The 19708-nt window shown below is 35.4% G+C and overlaps 1 protein-coding gene across 7 annotated transcripts in view; it reads left to right on the top strand.

Moving 5' to 3' along the window:
* The window catches only part of LOC306845383 (leptin receptor-like), a gene marked incomplete at its 5' end in the record, with an annotated part of 53535 nt that extends 38442 nt beyond the window's left edge, over nt 1-15093 (top strand). For 6 of the 7 annotated variants that reach the window (XM_079378155.1, XM_079378158.1, XM_079378156.1 and 3 more), the window contains 14 exons: nt 61-206; nt 898-1036; nt 3931-4203; nt 4302-4407; nt 4480-4691; nt 5331-5482; nt 5838-5991; nt 8393-8475; nt 8566-8782; nt 9202-9405; nt 9539-9616; nt 9824-9917; nt 12491-12566; nt 12811-15092. In XM_079378155.1, coding sequence (XP_079234281.1) covers nt 61-206; nt 898-1036; nt 3931-4203; nt 4302-4407; nt 4480-4691; nt 5331-5482; nt 5838-5991; nt 8393-8475; nt 8566-8782; nt 9202-9405; nt 9539-9616; nt 9824-9917; nt 12491-12566; nt 12811-13569 — 2693 coding nt within the window. In that variant the 3' untranslated portion in view covers nt 13570-15092. Of the gene's footprint in view, nt 1-60; nt 207-897; nt 1037-3930; nt 4204-4301; nt 4408-4479; nt 4692-5330; nt 5483-5837; nt 5992-8392; nt 8476-8565; nt 8783-9201; nt 9406-9538; nt 9617-9823; nt 9918-12490; nt 12567-12810 lie in introns of all 7 variants that reach the window. The other variant, XM_079378157.1, reaches the window with a different exon arrangement.
* Between the last annotated feature and the right edge of the window lie 4615 nt (nt 15094-19708).

Genomic DNA, 19708 nt, shown 5'->3' with positions numbered 1-19708 from the left:
TTAATCACGATTATTCTTACAGGTATATATAAATATTTTTTACATATCCTTCTTTCGCAGGAAGACCAGAGCCACCTGTCAATCTGCATTACGATGTGATGACTGAAGGCGAAGTAATACTCAGATGGAGTGATGCACAACCTGACAGTGATGCCATAAACTATGAGATCCGATACTCATCCAATTCCTCACTTCAGCAGTGGGAGGTAATTGAACTCATTTGTTGTTGTGATGAATGTTTTGTAATAACATTACAAAGTAATATTTGTGAGAACTGTTATAGGCTCCCAGAGAATTCCTCAGAAAACTTTGCAGGTTTCCATAGAATCAGAATTACTGTAATTACTGTAATACAGTAACACACAATTCTATTCATGCATAAGTTCTTGTATGGTTGATGATTAAGGGGATTGAAATGTACCTTTCACCTTCCAAAAACAGCTATCTTTATCCAATGATTTCATTGGAGTTTGTATTTGTATCAAAAGTGTGATTTTTAGCTCCCATACATTTTTGTATATTTGATAGACCCTAAAATATACAATTTCAGCATATTGATCGCATCTAAAAAGTAAACCCTTGTTTTTTTAGTTCCAACCAGTCTCCAGGGGATTTTTATTGATTTGTACATCTCAAACTTAAAGGGTTTACAGAAATGTATAATATCAACATATTCATCGTATACCCAAAAGTACAAAAAATGGCAACTATGAATATTGTTTTAATGACTTTTCAGTATTATAGATTTAATTTCTGCAGGTTTACCACATAATTGTTAAAAAAATGTGAAAGGGTTTTATAATGGACCTTTATGAAACTATTACTCACATCTTCTGCTAGCTATAGTTATTTGTTTAATCTACACAGTGTGATTGAATCTGTTTGAACTATGGCTAGGTTGTGAAGCTCAAAGGTCGTTCCTGGGTGCCTCTGAATGAGCTCAGTTCTGGGATCAGATACATGGTCCAAGTGCGGTGCCAAAGCCACATCAACTACTGGAGTGAATGGAGCCAACCTTTCTATTTCACACTGGATGGTAAGAATCTGCAGTATTTTATGTACTAATACTGTTTATAATACTGTTTAATTAATATAGTTCCAGAGTCAAAGACCTCCTCCCATTTAACGACTCATAAGGTATAGTGAATAAGTAAATATATGCAAATACTGACATTTCAAAATGTAATCAAAATGTTGCTGCCTGGTATGCTCATGTTCCCATGACTTACAGCCTTAAGTTCTCACCAACAGAGTGCACAGGTGGACACATTTAACCTAACATCATTCAGTCTAAAAGCGGCTTTTAGTGGACGTCAAACTTAATGCAAATCATTGCTTTTGCTGTTCCAGTTATATTTATTTTTCAGGGAGATCCATTGTCTTCCCTAAGCCTCCACTTTAAGAGTTTGACGTTTGATAATTACTTTCATACTGTTTATAATCTCTGCTACTTTGCATCTGTATAGTGCTATGGCTTGTTGCACACACAGTATCTCTTTAATTTGTCCTTTAAAAGATGCACCCAATTCACTGTTAATTTTCAGAATGAATTACAATGCTAAACAGTCAGTTTTCTAATGTTTTGCGAAAGCATTAATATGCCATTTGCTTGCAAACTGAGGTCAGACATTGCATTTGCAAGGTATATGGTGTTTGCATACTTAATACTCTTAAACTAGACATACACTGTACAATAGGGGTTTACATAAAATAACCCATTTTTCATGTCCATTATTACCAATTTAAAAATGCAATAGAATATTCAGATTCATTACTAGATGGTAAGGTATTGTAAATGTTTACCAGGCCAGAGTATGTACTGTCCTTGAGTTCTTTTACATTGTCGCTGTTAAGTTTATTAGTAAGGTTTAGATTCCTCCTTGTAAATAGTTTTTGTTAATGGAAACCCAGTTTGCATATTAAAATTATTTTGCTTGGCATCATGTTCAATCTCAGGCCAATAAAATTAATTAAATTCACTGAAGTTGAATGTGAGCACTGTACATATTGGGCTCAGATAGCTAAAATGATTCATACCGATTCATACCACTGATCTATAATAGAGAATATATATATAGATCTGTGATTCATACTCAAGTTTCAGGGAACAAAACAATACGTTTAGATTCATCGGAATATATTTAGATTCATATGAACTGCTTGTAAATTTGTCAGATGGCTTACACACACTTGTAGCACACACAAAGCATATGTCCATACATGCACCTTTGAGTGACTCAGGATTATGAAATGAGCATTTTTTTGAAGCATGAAACAACTTCTAAGAAAATTCTTACTTGAGATAAACTGTAACATATAAACACTGTCCCGTGGTAGAATAGAGCTTGATTTATTATCTTAGCTGAATACTAACACAAATCAGGTGGGTTTTTATTTATTTTAATTTTTATTACTCCCTTTTTTCACTTGCTTTTAAATGACTACACCACAGCAGTGCCCATGAGTAATATACTGATGAGTTTGAAAAAATAGATTAGTTGAATAGCCAGTCTGAAATACTGCTGCCAACTAATGCTGCACTTAGCTGCCCTTTGGGCTGTCTGCATATTAGTTAATGTTTCAACTGTTTCAGCTTGATTCACAAGCTGAAACAAGAGACTTGATTCTGTCTCTGTTTTCCTACTTTGATGCATTACTCATGTAGCTCCTGTCATTTTGTATGTGTTTGTAAGCGTTTCAAGGATCATACATTGTTTTTCTGATATGCCAGTTGGGTTGTATATTTTCAGAATCCATGCTGCGCAAGTCACCATAGCAACTAAGCTTCAGTTTGTTCACTAGCATTAAAATAAACCCACTTTCTTTTTGCTGCAAGGGACCAAGATGGGAACAAGGGAAAATAAAAATCAATACAAGGGTGAATCTCAACACCTGTCAGAAGCATGTCTAGGTCATATTTCATCCTAAAAGCAAACAAAAATATTTTTTGGCATTGTAACATTATTATTTTAAGCATAAGTGTTGTTACGGCAATCCAGTATTTATATTTGTAATTTATTATTTTTACTAAATTTCAGATTTAAAGTTGTATAGTAGTAGTATTTGGTGTGCCTGTAATGTTTGTTGCAAACATTTTACTGCAGTAATTTCAGTACAATACAGTAAAAATTACTTTATTACAGTGTTGAAAGTCTAATGAAAATCATAATTAAGAATAATGAGAATGAAAGATGTAAATAAAAGATTGAGAATGAAAAATGCAAATTAAGTACAAATTTCAGCTGCATTGTGATATTTTTAATTTTGGAAGAAATATGCTTAGTTTTTATGAAAATAAAGTCACAATGGTATAAATCTTAATGGTACAAAAATAGACTCAAGTTTCTTTCTTACATTTTGGTCTTTTTGTTTTGGGATGAAAATTGAACCAGACGTTGTCAAGAGATTTGCCCGCTTGCTGATATGCCACATGCTATTCTTAAAGGGATAGTTCACCCAAAAATGAAAATTCTGTCATTAATTACTCACCCTCATGTCGTTCCAAATCCGTAAGACCTTCGTTCATATTTGGAACACAATTTAAGATTTTTTAAGATTTTGTTTTGATAAAATCCGAGAGCTTTCTGACCCTGCATAGACAGCAGCATAACTACTAATGTAACTTGAATCACTGATGTCACATGGGCTTTTTTAACAATGTCCTTACTACCTTTCTGGGCCTTGAACGTGATAGTTGCATTGCTGTGTATGCAGGGTCAGAAAGCTCTCGGATTTCATAAAAAAAATTGATTTGTGTTCTGAAGGTGAATGAAGGTCTTACGGGTTTGGAACGACATGAGGGTGAGAAATTTATGACACAATTTTCATTTTGGGGTCAACTATCCCTTTACGTCTGGTTTATTTATTTGCGAGTTTACTGCGCAAAATGCCTGCTTAAAATTTTTCTCTATCTTTCTCTGCTCCTTAAAGTCAGTTACATCCCTGCTGAAATCTTCACGACACCAGGGTCAGAGGTAACTGTTTATGCCGTCTTCCACAACCGCAGCTGGAGCGCTAGTAAAGCTGTGTGGATGCTTAATGGGCAGGTGAAGATTCCGGAAAGCCAGTACAGGGTAATCAACGAGCAGGTTAGCGCGGTCACTGTGACAGTACATGATCCAGGGTTTGATACTCTGATGTGCTGCCACCAGTGGGGAGAGAGGTTCAAGTGCATCATCGCCTATGCCAAAATATACACCGAAGGTAAGCTTTGAATCATGGAGGACATCTCTAAACAGAAGTGTAATAAAAGGTTGCTTTTTTAAAAATCTAGAAAATGTAAAATTGGCTCTTTTTTTCAGGGATGTTTAATGCAGATATTACCTGCCAGAGCAAGAATTCCGAGGTGGATACCATGAGCTGTGAGTGGAATAAGAGCGCTTGGGCACAAGTCAGACTACTTTACAGGTATTAATGCAATCATAGTTCATCCATTTCTATACCATGCATAGATGGTAAAAATATTACTTTTTGTTGTAGACAATATACATCAATGTGTGAGACCATATCAGAGATGGAGGGCAGCGAAGAAGCTGAAGAAAACATGGAGTGTCCATCTGGAGCAGGAGACCACAGAGAGTGCACTTTAAGAAACCTTAGTCTGTTCTCCTGCTACAAAATCTGGTTGGAAGTGGAAGGAGGGCGTGGCAAAGTGAGATCATTTCCTGTCTATGTTGCACCCATTGACTATGGTGAGTTCCAACATTTTTTCAGCAACATTCCATGTGGAAATCCATTTGGAAGTGACAGTATTCTGTTGACTTTTGATTATAAGTAAATATAATTAAATATATCTATAAACATACACTACTGTTTAAAAGTTTGGAATTTGTAAGATTTTTTTGAATGTTTTTGAAAGACTCTTTCAGGCTGGATTTATTTAATCAAAAATATAGCCAAACAGTAATATTGTGAAGTATTATTACAATTTAAAAAAAATATTTTTTTATTTTAATACATTTTGTTTTACTCAGTCTTCAGTGTCATATGATCCATCAGAAATCATTCTAATATGTTGAGTTAGTGCTCTGTATTGTATTTTCTGTATTGTATTAAACTGTATTTTCACAGTTAAAGACAACAGGCATGCTTAATGTTTTGGCGGAATCTGTTATATATATTTTTTCAAGGTTCATTGAATAGAAAGTTCTTAAGAACACCATTTATTTGCATTCAATTTAGACCGGTTTAATGTGTCCTTGCTGAATGAAAGTATTCATTTCTTTAAAAAAATCTTTTGAATGTTAATTGATCATTGTGAAATGTTTTGAAAGTAAAAAAAACAAACAATGTTCTCTTGAATAAGAATTTCCCCTGTGTTTTTTTTTCAGTGAAACCATCTCCTCCCTCAGTCCTGGAAGCAACCACTTTGCCGAATAAAACCTTGAGTGTAACCTGGAGACGCCCCCATTTACCAGTATACGACATGCAGTACGAGCTGCGCATTGTGGCTTTGCGTGGGATGGCAAATACACAGTGGAAGGTAGGAAGAAGTTTCTGGAAGCTGGGGTCTCAGATAGACAGTGAAACCAGAAAGCTGAATAAAATATATTTAAGTAAATGCTTCATGCATAGTGTTTAATTTCAGAGGGCAGGCAATGAATTACTGTGGTCTGATATGTTTATCTGTATAATTGAAATGTTTGGAATTGAAATGACAAGCTAAATTGATCCCAAATTAAAATCTTTTCCTCTAACTGTGCCCACTATACTTCATAGCACTTCATTTTCAATTTATCCCTTTTAGATTTCAGAAGGAAGATGGTTACACTCTGTACTCAGGAATGAGGTCTGCAATTTTCTGTGGCATTTACAGATGAGTGTTACGTCCCTTACAGGTCATCAGTCCTCTTCTGGAACCACAGGCAGAGATTCAGCTTGAAGAGTCCTGTGTTCAGTTCAAAGTAGAAGTTCGCTGTAGAAGACTGAATGGCTCTGGATACTGGAGTGACTGGAGCATGAGCTACACTTCAGTTGTTTACAACAGGAAAGGTAACATTATCGATATAGTTGTTCTACTATTACTTAGCCTATATATTCCAGAAGCTATAAGAGGTATGCATTATTTTGCATCTTTTTTGGTTATGTGAAATTGAAAACATGTTTAGAGCCACTGTAGTGTTACGATATGGTTGTAGACTCTCAAATTTTTGAGTTTGAGTCCTTGGTTAAAAAGTAGCTTTTGTTACCTCCAGATCAGTAAAAACAAGAAAAAAACAACAACTTTTAAGTTAAGGCATATTAAATTAACTGAATTGAAATAACTTTTTTTATTCACCTTTTTCCTGAATGCAGTCTCACCCACGTTCAGGAAAAGTCTCACCTGATTCATACTGGAACAATGCTTTACATTTCATAGTCAAATGAACGTAGCAGATAATATACTGAGCAGATAATATAACGTCAAACCTATGAAAATGGTTTTAAAAAGCACATGGTGCCATCATTTTACCTAATTTTAACATGGATTTCTATGCGACAGCATCCAAACAGAAGTTGGAATCCATCATGATGGTGCTCGTCAGTTAGAAAAAAGGTGGATGAATAATATATTAAATAAAGAGATACTGTTGTGTGGGGACCACATGAAAATTATTTATGTAAGCAATATTTATCATGAAATCCACAGTACTTTTTGATGACAGCAGCATTAAACAAAATCTAAATCAATCAAGCCAGACCAAACTGTAACTGGTGAAAGAATATACAGGCTAAAAAAAATATTTGCCAGCTGATTTGAAAAGATTAAAACAATAAGATTAGACAAAAGAAACCATTCTTTCATCTTAGCCTTGAAAGCCCATGTGAGTCTTCATACTTATTCTGAATGCACACCTGCTTCATGATATCCATCTGTATGTCTGTGAGTCATGATGATTGACTTTATAATTTGCCCGGAACTTGATAGGAATGAAGTAGACATAATGTTTACAAGAAGGCTGATGACAATTTCAAATAATAATAAAAACATATATTAAACATTCTTTTTAAAACTTGCCCTAAAAAGTCTTTATTTCTTACATTTAATTGTATTAAACATACAGACATCCTAAATATGATAAGTACTTAGTGACTAAACTAGTTCATGTGTAACTTTCGGAGCTGCAAAGTTTAATTTACAATCATATAAATGCCTCTGCATAATTTAATTGACTTTTATCTCCGTAGTAGGAATGTTTTGAATTGAACAAAATTATGGTAGAAAGTCTGTTTGCACCACGTATCACCCACCATGACTTGCGTATCACTGTAGGAATGTGAACTGGAACATAACTGCTGGGGTGATGATCAGTATGCGCTTGTAATACTATTTGTCAACTGTTTACAGCACCTTTCTAATATCTTTACATCAGTGCAGAGCTGCCTGTTGGTGCCAGTAACCGTTGTTAGCAGATTGCCATCAGCATTACAGGATATAATCAGTCATTTGTAGGAATTTGCCACATCTTTTTTCTAAGCTGAGAGAAGACTTAAATGGAAGTTTGTAGTCAGATATGCCAAATAACAGATAAGGAAGATCTGTTCAATAATAAAAACAAAACAAATAAGAAAAACAAAAATGTTGAAGTCATAGCCTTGTAGACAGCACTCCATATGGCGCAATAGCGATTTGTCTGATCCAAGTTCAAGTTACAGCTTTTCCAGATACCATTCCTCTCTCTCCAATCTAATTGTTTCCTTACTTTCTGTGATTATTCTATCTAAATGAAGGAAAAAGGGGAAAAAAGAAACTTGCTTACTGAATGAAAAATGCTTATGTTCTAATTGACATTTATTAAATTTGTTTATTGTTTATATTAATATCCATTTAATATTTTTGAACTGTATAAAAGTTGATATTTATAGTATTTGCATTCTAAAACAATTAATTTATATTAATAATTAAGAGTCAGCTGATGCGAGCTTGACTAATGTGACCTGCCAGAACTAATGTTATGCTTGAGATTACTATATTCGTAAATATTAAGTAGCACAACTATTTATAACATTAAGAATTTTTGTCTAGTGTGGATCTGAAATGTATTTTATAACTTTTTGTTAATTGTATACCTTGTGTAAGTTATTCAGAGATCGCCATAAAAATAGCCTAGTTTCTTGGCATGGCGTTAAAAAGTGAATAAATAAATAAATACATTCATAACATTACTAATAAATAATGTTTCTTGAGCACTCATTGCTTATTAGAATGATTTTTGAAGGATTTTAAATTGGAATATTTTACAGTGTTCCTTTTTACTGTATGTTTGATCAAATAAATGCAGCCTTGATGAGTATAAGAAAATTATTTTTATCGAAAACATTTTTAAAAATGTATCCCTATATCCCTAAACCTTTTTTAATATACCTTTTTGAACATAAGAGATAATCATGACTGTATGGTGTGTCATTTCAGCACCAGAGATGGGACCAGACTTCTGGCGCGTTATACAAGAGGATCCTGTTAGGAGTGTGACAAATGTCACACTTATTATTAAGGTCGGTAAAGATTGACTTGATTGATTTACTCTAGCAACAAAATAAATGTGATGTGTAAAGTTTGAGCTTGAATGTTTTTGTCATTTTTAGCAGCCTGTCCTGGCGGGAGATCCATATAGTTGCGTGGAGGGTCTGGTGATTGAACACCAGGACTCAGGCATAGCTGTGTGGTCAAATGAAACAACATTGACTCAGTTTCACTCGTTCCAGTGGAGGAAGGAAGCGCACACAGTCACCGTAATGTCTCGCAATGCTTTGGGCATCTCTAAACGGAATCGAAACATGAAGTTGTTGCATCAACCCAAACGTGAGCCGACTTGCTTTATACCCTTCTTGTAACATCACATGAAATTCTTTCTCTTCAGTCTAATGCAGTCTAATGTTATCGATGTTTTTGTTTGACGCACAAGAAGTTTTGTTTTCCTTCAAGCAAAATATGTCTATTTATGAGCCTGTTGATGGTGCTTTAATTCATCCAGCCCTAATTTTTCCGGGTAATTGTTTTGATAGAAGCTTGGTGTTGTTTGTTTGGTGAAAGGGTTGTTTGGGATGGAGATTCGATTTAGGTATTACACATATTCAATGAAACATAATAACAGTAAAGCACTCTAATATTTTGTTCCTGCTTATTATTATATGTTGCTGCACCGTATGTGTTTTTCACATAGAAATTATATAGATAACCCTATTTGTATGAATTAATCATGTCCTCCTTTTCTTTTCTAGGACGATGTGTACGTTCATTCAGTGCAACTGCAAATTCTAGCTGTGTGTATCTTTCCTGGAGCCTGTTATCTGATCATCCAGTGCCTCAGTCATTTGTCATTGAATGGCTAGACCTGAAAAAAGACCCTGAGCAGGATGTGTCTTTGACTGAGAGGCTGCAGTGGGTCAGAGTTCAGTCTGCATCGAGAGATCTCTCCCTTTGCCGTGTGTTATTTTGCTTGATATTCTTCACACATTCCTCACATTTGCATATCAGCACATGATATGCAGAAATAAAAAAAAGGTTTATCCGTAACAGTGTAAATGATCTTTGACAGTGTAATTTGTTTTTGTGCAGGTCGTTTTTATGGCTCAGAGGAGTTCACCTTGTATCCAGTGTTTGTGGATGGTGAAGGGGAGCCGGTGCGATACACTGGTGGGTTTTACAGCAGTGACATCAAGTAATGCATTGACGTCATCATGTGATAAATTTAACCCCTGAAGACATTTTTATGTGCATTTGGTGCTCACATTCACATTTATTTTGTGAAGTACACGTTTTGCAACTGGCTGTCTAAAAATATTGCCTGAAAATCATGTTGATTTGATAGAAAAATGTGTTTTTCTTTGGTTTGTCATCCAGCTACTAGGGGTGACCCTGCAGCATACATACTCCTACTGATTATTGTGTTCCTGTCAGTGGTGCTGTTTGTCACTCTTCTGATGTCACAAAACCAGTAAGACTTACAGCTATCTTCTTTCAGTCAAAATAAATATAGTTACAGTATGATTAAATTTTGTCTCTTAAAATAGTTTAAATGCTTATGTATGTTGTTTAAAGCTAAATGATTTGTTCTCAACTTGAGGTCCCTGCTCTACCACTGCATTTACTGTACCAGTAGATAATGGGTTACTCTAGAGAGTAAAACCAAGGCTAAAAATGGCCTTAAAGAAAAATTCTTTAAGTCAAAATTACAAAATCACAGACCTTCTGTTTATCTACCTGGATTTCCTTTTTAAGATGTTTTTGGAAGCTACAATATATATTGATTTTGTAAGGCCAGTTGTTTGAATTAAAGTAAAGCGTTGTAAGCTGATTTGTATAGGATTTATTGGTTGTAACGAATGTCAGGTATAAAGTGCATAAATTGGTTTACTGTATGCAATGTATGCTCATTCCTAGCAATAGAGTAGTTTGCTTGAGGGTAAATATTTCACAAGTTCTGCCAGAGATAATTACTAAGGTAACATATAAAATCATTTTATCATCTGCTTAGACTTGATTCTCAGGTCATATCGTGACTTTGTGTAACCACAAAAAAGTCATGCCTATGTTTGCTCTTGTAAGGAGTGGCAAAAGTGCAAATTCATTTTTTGTTAAGTGTGGATTTTTCCAGGGCTCTCAAGTTATAGCGAAAGTTTGGAGTGAGATTAGGGGAGGGGCCACACAAAGGGGAGGGGCAAGGCAAATATTTGCAGCACCCAAGTTTTTGCTAGCAGTTCAATTTTACCTATTGTTCATAGTTGACCTGCACAAATAGAAATGATAACATCTGGTAAATCTGATGAAAGACTAATTCATTCTAATAAAATAAAAATATATATGTATTTAAAAATACAAATGTATCAAAAATAATAAGACATTTTGCCCCAAACGATCCAACTGAACAACAGTACTCAATGTACATACTGTACACATACAGTAGGATTACAGAACTTACCCTGAGCGTGTATGTCAAGCTGTGTGTGTGTGTGAGAGAGAGAGAGAGACAGACAGAGAGAGTACACATTTCAGCTTGTGTTTCTTTTATGTTGTAAATGTTTGGTGCACATTTTAATGCATGATGACAGGGGTAGAGGACTCCCACATAAAGCACTGTCATGATAGATAAGATAGTGTTCCATTCAGAGTCAAACTGTACCTAGTTTTGGTTTTGTTCAAATCCACCATGGAAAACACACTGCATCTGAATTTGAGTGGGGAAGCCAGTGCTTTATATGGAAGCCCCCTAGCCCTCTCATCAAAGCATCAAAATATGACAGGAAAAAAAAAAAAAACCATAAGCTGAAATGTGTACTCTCTCACTCTCTCTCACACGCACGCACACACAGCTTAACATACATGTTCAGGACAAGTTCTGTAATCCTACTGTGTGTGTACAGTATGTACATTGAGCACTGCTGTTCAGTTGGCATGTTTGGGGCCAAATTTTTTTGTATTTTTTATACTTTTTAAATTTGTAAAACAATTTATTTTATTTGGATGAATTTGTCTATGTCTTTTATCAGACTTACCAACTGTTATAACATCGCTAGTACTTTCCTTTCAGGAAGCCAAAGCTAAGTTAAAACGTCTGGTTGCAAAGCAGTTGGAGAGTTTTTTTTGACTGCATCAATAATACTTTAGCACGAATTTGGCTATATTCCCCAACATCAACTCTCACTATCTTTTCACAGGCAATAGATTTCGTCCAGGAATCTTAAAATTGAGTTACCTACTACACAGCATTCATTGGATCATTCTCTTCCAGCTTACACTCCATGTGTGCGCATCCATGTTGCTTAGTAACAAATGCGCTTGCGGCAGAATCGCGCAATTTAAATGGAAACAACAACATCCTAATTTCTGATTGGCTGGTAGATGGCATTTAACTCTGTATAACTCGAGACAGCTGTGAACTTGGCAGAGAACTTACCTCCGTATTCCCTCATCTATTAATTGTACATATAGTGGGATAAGTTATCCCTTCTCAGCGTGAGAAATACAAGGTGTGGCGTGAGAGCGTGTGAACTGGTTGAAATGTGTGAGTCTTACGGTGAATGCGTGAGACTTGAGAGCCCTGTTTTACAATATGGGTGATGAAATCTGAATCTGCTCTAGACTTTGATAAAGCAATAGTTCACAACAAAATGAATATTTGCTTAGAATTTACTCACCCTCAGGCCATCCAAAATGAGTGTTTCTTCATCAGAACAGGTTTGGAGAAATAAAGCATTACATCACGTACTCACCAAATCCTATGCAGTGAATGGGTGCCGTCAGATTGAGAGTCCAAACAACTGATAAAAAACTTCATGATAATCCATAACTAATCCACATGGCTCCAGTCCATGAGTTAACTTCAAGTAAAATAAACATTTATGTGTCGTTTTTGTAAGAAACAGAACTGTTGCTTCTGTCCAAAACACAAGAATGCTTTTTCTAGTAAAAAAAGTCCATCCCCTGTTGTCCTCTCACATCAAAAAAACATATTTGTTTAGAATAGTTTTGGCTTGCAAACAGTGCTTGACCTGTGCATATTTCTTACAGGATGAAAAAACTCATGTGGAAGGATGTTCCAAACCCCAATAACTGCTCCTGGGCCAAAGAAATGGACTTCAGGCAGGTCAGTGTGACCAACCATTAAAACCATTTTTTTTCCAACATAAAATTGGAGTAGATCCATTCCAGATTCAAATAGAGGACCATTGTTTAATTGATAAATGAAAACAAAAGGCCTTTAATAATGCACATGACATATGGGGGAAAAAAACATGCTGCATGTTATGCTGGGAGGAGAAAGAGTTTTAACACATTCAAAACATATTGGTTAGTACATTTCCACAACATATATTTCTTTCTCCTTGCAGATTGACACCATAGAGAACCTGTTCCCTCACTCAGAGGCTCTTACTGCCTGTCCACTGCTGCTGGTCTCTGAGAGCATCTGTGAGGTGGAAATCATTGAGAAACTTCTTCCTGTTACGCTTGAACATGAAAAAGACAATGAAGTACCCATTTATAAATCTGGAGACCAAACAATTACAGATTCTGCCCCTCTAGCAGACTCCTCTGAACCTCTGTCTCTGGAGGCTTCCACTGCTGCTGCTACTCCAGAAACATCAGGCCAGTCTTCAGTGACGTACTCGACCGTTCTCCTCTCTGATCAGCCCAGTCTCCTTCGAAAGCAGCAGGAGAGTCTGAGCAGCTCCAGTGACGAAGGCAACTTCTCTGCCAACAACTCAGACATTTCTGGCTCTTTCCCTGGAGGACTCTGGGACCTTGAGAACCATGTGTGCTCTGAGAGCGCCAATCCCCGCCATTCCAGCTCCTACAACTCCGTGGAAGAGTTCTCGGAAACATCAGATCAAGATTATGAAGCATCAGAAAGCATAGGTGTAGCCAAAGACCTCTACTACCTCGGGGTGAACGAAGAGGAGGAGCAAGAAGATGAAGAGGAGATTGAGGAAACACAGGGTGAACAGGAAAAGAATGAAATGGTTCTGAAGGTGGATGCCAGGCCTCTTCTAGAAGGCAAAAATTCCACAGCCGTCCATTCCAATAATGTATCTCACAGCATTCCTCTTTATCTGCCTCAGTTTCGAACTGAATGCATTAATCCACCCTGAAATAATAACAACAGCACCACTTGGTGGTAACATGGGATAATGTTTTTCTTCATTGGATGGAGGTCCACAATATGCCTCAGCGGTTTTCCACTGGGGCTGCACAATTTGAGAGAGAAAAAAAGCTCAATTTAACATTTTTAACTCAGTTCAATTTAACATTTTTCTTTTATTATAATTTTTTTAAAGGGCAAGGCTGCATGATCTTGGAAAAAAATCAAATTGCAATTTTTTTTCCTGATAAAAATTGTGATTTTAAAATATCACAATTAAATAATTTTTTAGCTCCAGGTTTTCTGTGCTTGTTTGTAGGGCTGCAGAATTTGGCCAAAAATGTGTTTATGTATCAATATGACTATAAAATCACGATTAATATTATTAACATTTGTATTTTTATTATTGCTAAATGGAAAATATTAGTAACTGTAAAATACAGAATGGTCTATTTAAATACTATAATCATTTTGTTTTAGATCACAACTGTAAAATTACAGTACTAATATTTATGACTGGCTTAATTTTTTAATTTAAACTATCGGCTGCAGAGAAAACTGCAGGGAGCCTTTAAAGCTTCTCATTGCAAGTTTGTGAAGATGGTTGACGCATGTTGCGTTTTTGCACAATGCGCATTATAAGATGGCAGAGATGAGTTTATGTGAAGTAGCATTTATTCGAAACCAATTCACAAAACATATATTTGATTTAAATCACAGCCTTCGTGACTTAATCGCACAAAGCCATTTCACTATTATGTTTTTATTTTGATTAATTGTGCAGCCCTATTTTCCACACTCTTCGTTTCCTATTTTCCAACCTTAGATTAAAAAAATAACTTTTTTTTTTTTTTTTTTTTACAGTTCTCCTCCTACCAACCTAGTGTTTCAAATAACACTTTTAAGATCCATTTGACTTGTCCCTAATACATTATACCTTTTAGGGTTTACAGCCAGATTTCCCAGGCTCCATCCAAGCAAAGTTTAAACTCTGAATGTCTCAGTGATGGGTTGATGATCGGCCCGTCATTGCTGGAAATCGCTGCTTTCCATCTTCATCACATGGAACCTTTCGATGACCGAAGTAAAATCTTGTAAAAACCACTAACTGGAATGAAGCAAGAAAAAATCTGAAGTGTGGTGGACACAGTCACGGTTTAGTGGCTGTTTGTGCATTTCAGGTGCTTCATCGAGTCCAGGTGATCATAAGTGAAGGGGCTTTTGAAGAGGCGTCCATCAAAATATCAGCTTTGTGAAGTAATAGCCTCTCATGTCTGCATTTACATTGGGCTTATTCATTCAATATGAATGTATATTTTGTCAGAGGTCTGTGTTCTTTGGAAACTGAAATATTTTGAGTCCACAAAATGTCATCTATTTTCAGTGTATGGTATTTTTTTGATGAAATGAAGGTTGAATGTAAGTGAAAAAAACTAGTTATATATGTCAGAGTATCAGTAAGAATGTGTGTACAGTATACACGTATTTCTTGTCTATTTTTCTGGTCAGAATAAACTATTTATTGCAGTTATGGACTTAGTGTTTGTTCTTAAATTAGTTAAAACAGTACTACATAGTCTTTTAAGAAATAAAGCTTTTTATTCATAATATCTGTTTACATAAACTAGGCCTGTCCTTGCGCTGAGAATACCAGCAGATTATCTGATTTATTTCAAAACATAAGACATAAGAAATCAAATTTACGAATGAATCCAACAGTCCTGCGCGTCCTCACCTCACCTCAGTAAGTTCATTTAGGCCTATTTCAGTGAGTTAACTTTAAAAAAGAACAGATATCGTTTCTTTAGCATTATCTGATTACAGAAAGTACATACGTGAAACTATCCAGATTTAATCTGAATTAATGTAAACGTCTGATAACGATGTCTGGCTAAAGAGCTCGTGTTTGTGCACGTGAGTGAAAAAAACAACTTCCCACACATGCACGCAAAATGTACACTGGTCATCCATAGCTGGTCTTTATTTGTTTAGTTAGTTATTTGTTTTAATTTGGCTACTGGTTCTCCTGTGAATAGAGAGAAATGTCATTGCTTCTGACCAACAGATGGCACTGTAACACTGTTATGCCAACATACACCTTTCAGAGCAGTATTTACAATAATGCAGCTCAGTTATTCAACTGCATATTTTCTGCCTTGAATATTTGCCGGCTATGACTGTGAAATAATACACATATAGTACGTGACCCTGGACCATAAAACCAGTCATACCTAGCATGGGTTTATTTATAGTAATAGCCAACAATACATACATTGTATGGGTCAAAATTATCGATTTTCCTTTTATGCCAAAAACCATTAGGGTATTAAGTAAATATCAGGTTCCATGAAGATATTTTGTAAGTTTCCTAGCATAGGTGCATCTCAAAAAAATTAGGATATCATGAAAAACGTAATTTTTTTTGTAACTTATTTCAAAAAGTGAAACTTTCATATATATTTTACATTCATTACATGTAAAGTAAGACATTTCAAAAGTTTTTTTTTGTTTTAATTTTGATGATTAGAGCTTACAGCTCATGAAAGTCAAAATCCAGTATTTTTATATTTGAGTTTCCTTTAAATGACCATCTCTACAGTATAAATTCAGGGTATCTCTTGTTCTTTGAAACCACAATAATGTGCTAAAGGAGCCCCGACAAAGTATTGAGTGCATAAATGAACATACTTTAAAGAACTTGAACTTTTCTGCTTTGCAAATCCTTTTTTTGATTGATCTTAGGAAATATTCTAATATTTTAACATACTGGATTTTGACTTTCATGAGCTGTAAGCTCTAATCATCAAAATTAAAACAAAAAAACTTTCAAAATGTCTTACTTTACATGTAATGGGGCAGTCGTGGCCTAATGGATCGAGAGTTGGACTTGTAACCCGAAGGTTGTGGGTTCGAGTCTCAGGTGGAGGAGTGAATAACCAACACTCTCTCCACCCTCAATACCACGACTGAGGTGAGGCCCTTTAGCAAGGCACCAAACACCCAACTGCTTCCCGGGCGCTGCAGAATTGTATGTATGTACATACGCCACAGCTGTATGTTCACTACTGTGTGTACACTTGGATGGGTTAAATGCAGAGCACAAATTCCCTTTCCCCCTAATGAATGTAAAATATATATGACAGTTTCACTTTTTGAAATAAGTTACAAAAAAACGCAATTTTTCACGATATTCAAATTTTTTGAGATGCACCTGTATATCAAAATCTAATTTTTGATTAGTAATATTCATTGCTAAGAACTTCATTTGGACAACGATAAATGCGATTTTCTAAATATTTAGATGTTTTTGCACCCTCTGATTCCAGATTTTCAAATAGTTCTATCAAATAAGTATTGTCCTGTTTTCAGCTTCCCAAAAATAAAAAGGGCCAAAATCCAATAATGGTTCAATCAACAGGTTTGAGTGTGCTCCTCGTGTCTGATACTTTATGAAAACGCTCTGTAATCTACTTAAGACAGCTTTAACGATCTCATTAGAGACAGGTCAGTTGGTCACACACTCACTCATTCTTATATCCTGCTTATCCAGCTCAACTAATAGACACATCTGTGATTTAAAGAATCCCTCACATCCAATCCCTTGAAAGAAGTCTCTTATGTTCACCAAGGCTGCATTTATTTGATCAAATATACAATAAAACGGTAGTACTGTGCAATATAGTACAATTTTAGATAACCGTTTCATTCCTGTATTGGCAAAGTGTCAGTGTGACATGTGCACTAAATCAGGATGATTTCTGAAGGATCAAGAAGCATTTCTTCTATTATTCATGTTTCTGTGGAAAGATTTTTAATTTTTTTTAGGGATTCTCTGATGATTTTGAAGTTCAAAAGAATGGTATTTATTTGAAATAGACGTTTATAGAACAATCTAAAAGCCTCTTGTGTTGCTTTTGATCAATTTATTGAATTCTTACTGAATAAAAGTATTTACTTCTTTAAAGAAATATCTTACTGAGCACAAACATTTAACGGTAGTGTACAGTGCAATTTCGTAGCTTTGTGATTTTCTTTAAATATACTGTCAAATCTATGGTCCATGAAAAAATAGTTCTGAATAATAAAAATTATTAATTACAATTTACAAACAGCACTAACATTGATCATTTGGCTGATTGATTAACTTAATAGAGTAACAGTTAATGTTGTTTCTGTTGTCAAATTTCAGTTTCTGACAGGTGTACATCAGTGTATGCAAGTGTTTCCAGGATTTTATGATATTTTGACCAGTGTCTGTCACTTATCATCTTTTTTTTTATAAACATTTATTTATTGAATTTTAACAGTTTACAAAAACATATAACAGTCAAACTATAAAATAATCCACTCCCCCCACCCCAAACGAGAAAAAAAAAAAAAAAACACACACACTCGTTAACGACATTATATAATCATATACAGCTTAGGAGGTATCAACAATTAGGAACATATCACCTTCAGGTTTCTAGAGTATCCTCGATTTCACAGTTCTCCAAGAATGCAAGAAAGGGATTCCAAATTTCTCTGAATTCGGCTGATTTCTTTTTTACTGTGTATGTTAACTTTTCAAGGATAAGGCATGATGATAGTTCTTTCAGCCAGCGACCAACAGAAGGGCTCTTGACATCTTTCCAACAGAGAGAAATCAAGCGTCTAGCTTGTACTAAACATAAGTCTGTAATTTTCTTTTCTTTGCGGTTTAACATACTGTCACTTATCATCTACTAAATGACATGGCATCCTCACGTCACATATGTTGAAGCCTTACATGCGAATAACTTACCATATTAAAAAGCTTTTAAGAATTTTTGACATGGTGTGCATGGTGCAAAGATGATCTTAGTCAAATTGGGAAACACATATCAAGGTAAAAAATTTGAAATGTCATAATGGCAGACAATCCAGATGGATGGAGTTAAAAAAAACAACACTTTTGAGCTTGATATATGCCAAGGAATTACATTATTATACTTTGTTTAGGCCTCTTGTTAGATAAAATGTACATTACAGTTTTTTGAACTGTTGGTGGCGCTAGAGGGTTCGCAAGATATTCAGGGATATCCATCCAACCTAACCTGTCTGCCAAAACATTTTCACAGCTGCCATGGACTCCAAGCCAGAACACAAAGAAATCAAATGAAAACCAACAGATATATAGCTTGGTCCCTAAAAATAACCTTATTTCTCAAGATTTGGAAACAAAACATGCTTGTTACAGCCCAGTAAAACTATTGGGAAGGAGATTTTATTACATAACATGATCGTGTTCCTTGAGGCAACATTCAACCAGAAAATGGCGTAATAATCTGATAGATTTATGTCATATATCTATTTTGGTTAACCCTAATGGTTGGAAGTATGAATGTACAGAGACGTTTCACAAAAACTAGTGTTTAGACAAAAACTTTCCTCCATAGATAACCCTGTGTTCACCTTGCCTTATTACCTGTAGGCCTAAATGTGCCTCAGTGATTTGGGAATAATCCTCTGCTCAACCTTTATGGCCAGTAACTCTGAAGCTTTCATAAAGCCAGATCAAATATGAGACACTAAACAGCTCAGTGGAAAATCTGTGCTGGGTAGAGAGGACTAAATGGGTTGAAATGGAATCAGATTGTGCTGCGCTTGTACAGGTACCAGTAAGTGCTTCTAAGTGGCTCTTTCATCCAGCGGACAGTCCAAAAATTGGACTCGACTCCTGCAGGAATCGGCATTTCGTATGAGATATTCCATTAGGTTGCATCTGAGGACCTCACTTAGACTGCACAGGAACTCTAATGCTTTCATATTGAAAGCCTCTGATGCAAAGTGGTGATTCTAAAGTCATCATCAGTATTGTGGGTAGTAGAAGAAATCATTATCTTCTGAAGCATAAGCACTGGAATAGTATCCAAATAGATATTGGAAAGTTTACAGTAAATGGGAACATGGATAGGGATGAGAAAGAAAAGCATAACGTTGATTTGTGTGTATGTGTATGATGTGTATGAACGTGTGTGTGTGTATGATAGCTGCTTTATACAGAAATGTGTTTGAGTAACAGATGGGATTAGTGTTTTAAAACAGAACAGAAATAGATGGAAGAAATCATGGAACAAATCAGAAGGTTGACTGATTGGTCAAGGTTATTTTCCTCAGGGCAGGGAAAC

This window comes from Barbus barbus, assembly GCF_936440315.1.
Source record: "Barbus barbus genome assembly, chromosome: 25".
In the NCBI taxonomy this organism is placed as follows: domain Eukaryota; kingdom Metazoa; phylum Chordata; class Actinopteri; order Cypriniformes; family Cyprinidae; genus Barbus; species Barbus barbus.
This window is presented reverse-complemented; position numbering and strand designations above follow the sequence as displayed.